Source organism: Bombus impatiens, unplaced genomic scaffold, assembly GCF_000188095.3.
Source record: "Bombus impatiens unplaced genomic scaffold, BIMP_2.2 scf_1177, whole genome shotgun sequence".
NCBI lineage: Eukaryota > Metazoa > Arthropoda > Insecta > Hymenoptera > Apidae > Bombus > Bombus impatiens.
In genome coordinates this window covers 1-8,687 of record NT_177596.1, presented here as the reverse complement: position 1 = coordinate 8,687, position 8,687 = coordinate 1, and the positions used below count along the sequence as shown (strand labels likewise).

Here is an 8,687-nt window from a genome sequence, read left to right as displayed (position 1 = left end):
CAGCGTAAGCAAATAATCGAACTAGTTCAAGATACTCGCGTTGACAGATCGTTCTATATATAGAGAAATGCCAAACTCGCGTGGTTTCACTTTGACGTCCGTCCACGTTGATGATTGCACGGAGAATATCCAAATACAGTAAATCGCAAGAATATTTGTATCTCGCGAACTGCAATAATTGAACGATTGATAATTATTTACATTGCAAATTTCCAGATTCTCTTTGTAAGGAATCGATGTTGGAATTATATAGCTTTCAAACTTATATGTCGGGTGTACATTAGAATTAGGGTTAGGGGCGTGAAATGAATCTTCGTTTGGGTTACACGTTGTCGCTATGCCTTAGAGAAGACATTGACTAGTGCAAATACGATTATTATAGAACCGGACAAGTAACCGTGGTAGTTAGGTACTCGAAAAACTAATGACAATGATCCTAGGTTCAATAACGAATCCGCGGTCGAAGGGATGATAAATGAACGTGCTCACAAAATCTAAGTCGGACGCGTAATATTCACTGGTCGTAAAGGGTTACTTTTTTCATCAATGAGATCGCGAGCGAGAATGCCTTTCTCGTCCCGATGATGCCACAGAGGAAAACTATAATGGGGTGTGTCTAAGGACACGAGATCATCGGATTCGTCGAGGATAGCCTCCGATGTGGAGATTGACCAATTAGCAGCAGCGCCAATTTCCCTTACTTTCGGAACGAAGGCTATCCTCGAGTCATAAGTCATAAGTCATAAGTCATAAGTAATATACATTGTCTGACGTTAATGCAGGAAGAAGAATATGGAATGATCTACAAAGGAGAATAATTTATGGCATATTTGCAAGTATAAGTTGACATAAGCATTTATAATTTTGTAACATAATTACTATGCAGTCTATAAATGATAAAACAGAATACGAAAGTTATTTACCGGATAAAAGCATTTTTTAATCTTTTTGTTAAATTGTAAAAAGCTGACTAGACACCGCTTTTGATGACTTTTAGATATGTTGGAAAGCTCAACATTTCGAATAACTTTTTTCTACACATATAAGAGGTAGACTCGCTTAATAGCCGCGATATTCGTGAAGAACAACCTTCCCTACTGTAGTGAACTCCGCCGAAAGCCTGTGCCAGCATATGTGCCGGCATTGGTTTTCAAATCTCTTCAATGGATACTTTAAGGAAGTATACGGAACAGCTTATTAGCTGTGAGATAATAAGTGTTGCACTTTGCTCAACTTCATCTACCTACATAGTACATTTATGTATATGTATGAATTGAGAACATATGTATATTTATGAAGAATCCATATACTTGTGTAACAGAAATACTGTGCATAGTTTCATTTAAAAAACCAAAGTATTATTTTAAACATTTCTCAATACTCAATACTTTTGTGGATAATATGATTTCTTGCTGTCCAGAGCAGATGTGTAATTCTTTGCGGATGTCATCGTTTCTGACGAAGCAGGGTGGATCTATTATCTCACGTAGTATTTGGCTCGTTCACCTACCATCTTTTGCACGTGCGATTTGACTGCCATTTGAGCGAGTTTGTCGATTTGTAACTTGTTTGATGTTTTATTTTTGCTTCATATATTGATGCAAAGTGAGTTTGTTGTCAAAGCGAAGTGAAGACTGACGACATTTTGTTGAATTTGTTTGTGGTGCTGTGTTACGATTTAATTTCAGACTGCCTGTTTGCGGAGGTACCTTCCAAATATTTTCCAACATTTATTTTTGTTGAGCTTATTCGATGTGTAAACAGAGAAAACATGTGGATAAATTGTAAGGAAGAATATATATTTAAATAGAAGTGTAATAAGTAAGAATACAATCTGAGCTAGTCCAGATCCGTACGCTAGCTGTGTTACGCAATAACTGAAAAACCCCGAAGCTGTAACGTCAATTCACATCAGAGACCAGGCCACACTCCACGGACAGTATGGCACCCAGATGTCTGCATATCCTTGGTGCGCACCCTCAATAGTCTTAAGTGCCCACCAGGGGCCTTGGCATTTCATAGTTAAGGTCCTTCGGACCGAGCGAGTATTTCCTGTCTTAGATTTCCCTTTACGTTTATTGTCTATCACGTGTTAGCTTAGAAAGTTGGTTTTCTTCACATCTGGTATGTTCCGTTAGCAACTTTCTCGCGAGGGCGGCTAAAACCCTTCCTGGTCCACCAATCTGGTCTTATTATCCAATCGGAGACGGTGTCTACTGCCCTCACTTCCTTAACCAAAATTGTCATCTACAAATCCGATAGTCCCGTGTCCTTAGACACACCCACCCCTAGCTTTCCTCAGACACAGTATCATCAGTAAAACTTCACTTATTCTGTATCCTTAGAATAGTCAACATATCTATATCGGTCTCTACCCTTATAAGTCGCGTACTTAATGTATTGTTGTAACTAAGTCTTACATAACGTGATTGGAGTGAATTGTGATTTATGTTAATTCAGTGCGTGTTACATTGTGATTGGTGAATTCACAATAAAGGTTGATTAAAACAAAGTTAATTGTTGTGTTACGACTCAACTATATTTTATTTTCACCAACCAACCCTAAAAATTACGTGACAAGGTTACGTAAAATAGGGCTCTCTCGCTAATGAAATTCTTCGTTACGACATGTTTTATCTTTCACGAAGAATGTAGTGTCTTTACTAGTTTCCTTATTCATCGTTCGTTTTAGCTTGCTGTTTATTCTATTAATTTCAATTTTAAGGCTTCCATTGCTTATATTTTATTTTTCGAAAACATACGGTTACAAATTTTTGATTTGCAACTTCCACGATTCGTAATTAGAATCTTGAAATCTATGAAAGCTTTTCGATTTCTTGATATCCAAATAGGGCCATCTTACCTTTCCATTAACTTCCTTTATTCTTTCCATAAATTCACACGTACGATCTATAGTTAAATTCTGGGTCCATAACCTGTTAAAATTATAGTGTTGCCATGGTATATTAATGGAAAAACGCATAATTGCCTTTAACTTGCTAATTTACGCTCGAAATTCTACTGCTTCTAAATTTTACATGCTCTATCTTCACTTACTTGCTATTTCATATATGCCACAGAAGATTTGGAACACATACCGCTAATAATGCACACCCCCACTCACACACGTTTACATATCGCATAACATCGATGAAAGATTCCCCGTTTTTCAATCGTTATAGGTCGTTGAATTCGTGTTTTTGGCGGATACAACAGAGCACTAGAAAAATATGCGGTATCATTTAAAAAACTCATGGTCACATTGATATTTCAGAAAAGTTAGTTCATAAAAAAATCAGAATATATACTTTTGATCAGTTTGTTCGAATGCAATAAATTGTATTTCAAATATTTTCTGAATAAATCAACAGGAAGTGAATTATTTCAAAGTGGTAAATTTTATTAATTGAACCTGTATATTAATTTGCAGGAAACGACTTGGAAGTTATATTACAATATTCGTTTAAAGCATTCCAAGCTATTTGAATGATAATAGAGATGAAATATTTCTTATACAAGAATTTTTGTACTCTTTTCCTCCTTTTAAATAGCGTTTTGTACGCATTAGCATTTGAAAAATCTTTTAAATGAAAAATTTTTATGTTAATAGGAACATTGTTATAGTATCGATATTTAATGAAAGCAGAAGTCAAATGTTAATGATTACACATATAATGGCGTAGTTAGCAAATGAACTGTATAGCGGCACGCGAGCAGGACAAATTCAAATCCTGTTGTTGTTTTGTTCGGAGTATCATGACCGTTAGGTCACAGGTATTGCAAGGAGTAATGAACTCCGAGCAAAACAATGTCGCCGCTACTTTCAACCGTCAAACGCAGTCGAGTTCAAACTTTCCGACTGTCCCCCGACCAGTATAAATAAACAAACGAAATGACGAGCGAGGAAGTTCAGCGATCGCAGCATAAGCATACAGACGCATCAGACGTATATACGGAGTTTCTTGAGATAGCGCGTATTTATTTCGCAAGACTTATTACCTGAACTTGTGCTTTGTGTCGCATTAATATCTTTAATAAATTGCTCACAAACAATTAGACTGTATTTCGTGATACATGATAAGATCAATCCCCTACAACTACATTGTGACAAAATTACACATTTGCTCAGTTCGCGAAATAAACTATCATCCTTGAATCATTTTTCCTTTAGTACGGATTATCTTGAGATTTTTTTTTTTTTTTTTTTTTTTTGGAGATTTTTTGTTTTTTCTTAACATAACACATATATAGAAATTTAAGATATAAAATTGTACGATATTCTTTATTTATTAATTTTCCGATTTATTTTTTCATATTCATTTGCAGATATTTGGGTTGAAAGAGGGGAAGCCCTGTGATTTTAGTACAATGAATACAAAGCTTAATGAAAACGAGATAAATGAAAAATTACGTAATGTGAATTCCATCGAAGGTTTCTATGCCGGAACTGGAGTTCTTATGACAGGGGCGACAGGATTCGTGGGCAAAGGCCTCCTCGAAAAACTGATACGCACGTCTTCACACATCGCTGCAATTTTTATATTTATCCGGCCGAAACGTAACCAAACGATAGAACAACGATTTAAGAAGCTAATAGATGATCCGGTTCGTAAGTAATATTCTACTCGCTTTTTGGAATTTCATTATATAAGTCTCAAATTAATGAACAATTGCCAAGAAACAAATAAATTACCTTCATAAGTTCATGTGAGCCGATTAATGCAAATATGATATAATTCAATTCTTGCCTATTTGGTTCAACACCGCGACTTGGAACAGTAACTTCTATTCTGTTTTGAGCGCGAATGGTGTCAGAATATACTCGTTAATTTTTCGGTGGATAACAGAGAAGCTAAGAATGGCCCACTCGATTCCCTACAGAATTTTTATTTTATCATTCATTAACTGATAATCAACTTCTTGACTGCGAACATTTTTGCAGTAAAAGGCTCATTTTCTGCAAGAAGAATGACATAAAAAATAGTGAACTTTTAGGTGAATAACAAACACATCAACAAACGCGGTTGACATCACCACTTTTGCAAACTTTCCCATTCATGAAATCAATCAGTGCAGCTTTTCAACTCATTCATTTATCTATTTTTATTTTTATTTCATTTCTGATTCCTTACACATGAAGACTTTTACAATGCAGCAGTTTAAGATTTCGAACGTTATCTATTATCTAATTTTGTATCATTAATATTACGTTTTTGTTTACGCTTTTCCCTTCTCATAATTTACTATCATAAGATATTTACTATCATTCTCAGAATTACTATCATAAAACACGTAATACTGTCGCAATCCTAAAAGACTGGAAGCCGTATATATATTAAAGATATTGAAACATTATTTATACAGAAGAGTTCATATGTACTTTTCTGTCCGAGATAGTTAAGTATGAGAATAACAAAATCGTACAATAATTAGGCTATTTGCAGGTTGCCCAAGAAAGAGAAATTGATTACTACTATATTTACTATGTATATATTTTCTATATTTTTTCTCGAGGAAATAGGAGAATATTCCCTTGTTGAGAAACGTTAAGTTGGTATGATCGCTAGTTCCTATAAGCTAAGTTGGTACGACTTCTAACGACGCTCTTTTGGCTTAGGAGTCGACCACGTACTGCGGAAGGATCCAAGACCTGTGTGATAAGTTATCCAATACCAGTGCGGTAGTTGGTAGTCGCTGCCGGGTGAAAAGAGAATTCGCGTTTCGTCCCGGGACTACCGGTGGACTCATCAGTCAAGTAAGGCTATACCCGGTAGTCCCTGCCTTAGACGTAGAGGGAGTTTCGCTAGGTGCGGTATTTGTATCGTGACACCGTATATTCGACCGCTAGCGAGACAGACAGACTTGTTGTCGTCGTAGTAGCCCTCTGGTGTTGACGGTTGGTACCCGCGGATCGCCCGGGAGGAGTTACGACCGTGTCATGTCGATTCGGGGTAATTTCACCTTCCGCACGTAAGGTGAGAGATTCGTATTTCAATTATGATCGTCATTACAAAATTTATTAGAAACTGACAGAGTAACGATACAGAATGTTATAACAGAACAGAATAGAATGTCCAGTACTGACTTGGGAGGTATTTTTATATCAAGGGTTTAGTTCCTGTGGAGGGGTTATCGCTGGGTGCCGGTCACATAGGGATTCCGATACTGCTTAGTTACTGTTTCGGTGGCTAAGGTATGTGAGATATAATTATCCTTTCGCTGCATTCCCACGGCCACCGTGACAACCGCGTTGATGCCTCGATCTGTCGGCGTCCTGTTTCGTCGCGATAATGTTTTTGTTGTAGTAAAACCTAAGTATCAATTTTTTAATAATGAATCGTTGCATACAGTATAATATTTCTGATGAAATGTATGATATCTCTGATATCTATCTTACATGCGTGTTCATTTACAGAAACGATGAAAACAGAAGAACTAATTGATTGTAAGCAAAATGAAAAGAGGTGAAAATGTAATGACTAATTTGTGTAACGATGTAATTAAATAAAGTAATTGACCACACTTTCATCTATCTTATTGGTGAGATTAATTAATCGAGTGTAAAATAAGCAGAATATATGTATTTGGCAAATCGAAATAATTATAATTATGTACAATAGCCGAACTAGCTGCACGTTATTCACATACTCTCTCACAGTCCACCCTCGTTTCGGGTTGCACATGACTTATATGAGGTTGATCAGTTTAACTTCAGCTTACTTTCGTTACTAACGAAAATTTTTGGTCCTATGGAGTTTGATCTTTGTTAAAATTAGGAGGATTATATTAAGATGAACATTTATATTGTGAACAGACGATACGTCTCATTTGACATCCAGCGAAAGAATGGCGAAGGAACGGAAAAAAGATTGTGAAAAATGAAACGAGGATACGAAATCTTTCAGCGAAAATTTAAGAAATAAGCAATTAACAAAAAAATATATGTCGGAGATGAAAGGACATTGGAGCCTTCCCTCTGGAACTTCGGCAAAATCCCTTAACAGCGTAATTTAGATTCTACCTTAGGTGTAATTAAACAATTGTCGCCATTGAAACCGATTGTATTTGTTCGAGATTTATGATAGTGGGCTTGGGCTGGAGGCAACAACCAGTCGTTGAACGTAGCCGCTGTCAAGGGATGAACGTTTTGTCTAACAAAGGTGTGGAGTAATAGTATAGCACTTCTTAAAAAGAAATAGTTGTAGCGGCACTCTGCAGTAAACATTTCAACGAATTCTGTCCCGTGGCTCGCCACACGCACATCCTATTCTTCGAGTATGACGGTTACCAGATGCCGACGCGTCTCCACAGTACATGATCAGCTAGCCCGAGGGCCGTTATAAATATTAAGATTTAGTTATCTAAAATCCTTCAAACAGACAAACAATCTTTGTCTCAACTACGGCAAGATAGGGGAGATCTATTTTTTTCAACGAACGACGCTTCCCGCTAGCAACCTTCCCTCAAGGACAGCTAGCATCCTTCTCTAACCACCAACATGGAAATTGACCAATTAGCAGCAACGTCAATTTCCCTCACTTTCCGAACGAAGGCATCTCTCCACGAATCCGATGATCTCGTATCCTTAGACACGCCCCATCATAGTTTTCCTCTGCAGCATCATCGCGACGAAAAGTTATTCTCTCATGAGGTCAAATTAGCGAATTACATAGCGTCTTTAGCGATTTCTTCTCTAAAACAGACATTGTAAACAGTTACTTTCTCTTTCTTGGGCATCTCAGAATTAGTCTAATTATTGTACGATTTTGTTATTCTCATACTTACCTATCTCGGACAGACAAATACATATGAGCTCTTCCGTATAACCGTACAATTAAATAGGTTCTTGCCGCATAAAGCTAAGTAGATACTTGTCTACGCTAATGAGGAATCAAATAGGGCAGGTCCCTAACTATATAGATTCTTCTATATGCTAGCGTGTCTCATCTTCCAGTATTGTCCGCGTGGTGCAACATTAATCCGGGAATAATCAGGAACATAAACGCGAGTACTCTCATTTCCTCTCTGATATAAATTATTGTCACATGGAGATATGATAGTTTGAATATAATAATGCATGCTTATACTGACTTACGAAAATATGTAGGCACTGCAAAATTGTATGCATATACTACCTGGGCTAGATACATTTTTTGAAACTTCGTTAGCTGTATAATGAGATGCGAGTATCGTAATTATACTGAACAAGTTTTAAAGCAGTCTGGAAACGTATAAAAAAATTACAACGTATTTTTGCAGACATACACTTTTAACACACTGTTGATCGGCTACGTTAAACAGAAACTAACAACTTAACTTCCTGCGTAAAAAAAAATTTATTCCTGATCGGTCAGAAATGTATTAGTTAGTTACAGAGAAAATTAGTATGCTTAATAATATTCTATATTGGGAACCGAGCTTATATATTATATTCTTCAGATTTTCGATGGTGTCAGAGCACAAAACCCAACAATTTTCGATAAAATTCATCTCGTGGAGGGCGACGTGACTCTACCAGATTTAGGTCTTTTGCAAAAAGACAGAGATATGTTGATAGAGAATGTAAACATAGTGTTCCACGTTGCGGCCACTATAAATTTCCATCAACCATTGGATATGATCGTCAATGCAAATGTGAAGGGTACCGCTAATATTATCAAACTGTGCAAGGAACTCAAGCATGTAAT

General features: G+C 36.6%; 1 protein-coding gene across 1 annotated transcript; it reads left to right on the top strand.

Annotated features, from left to right (window-relative positions):
- Positions 1–3,756: 3,756 nt before the first annotated feature.
- Positions 3,757–8,682, top strand: LOC117152342 (putative fatty acyl-CoA reductase CG5065; the record flags this gene model as incomplete). The annotated part of the gene is made up of 3 exons (XM_033323729.1): positions 3,757–3,774; positions 4,327–4,605; positions 8,440–8,682. Coding segments are annotated over exons 1-3 (540 nt in total), but the record flags the coding sequence as incomplete, so codon positions are not given.
- Between the last annotated feature and the right edge of the window lie 5 nt (positions 8,683–8,687).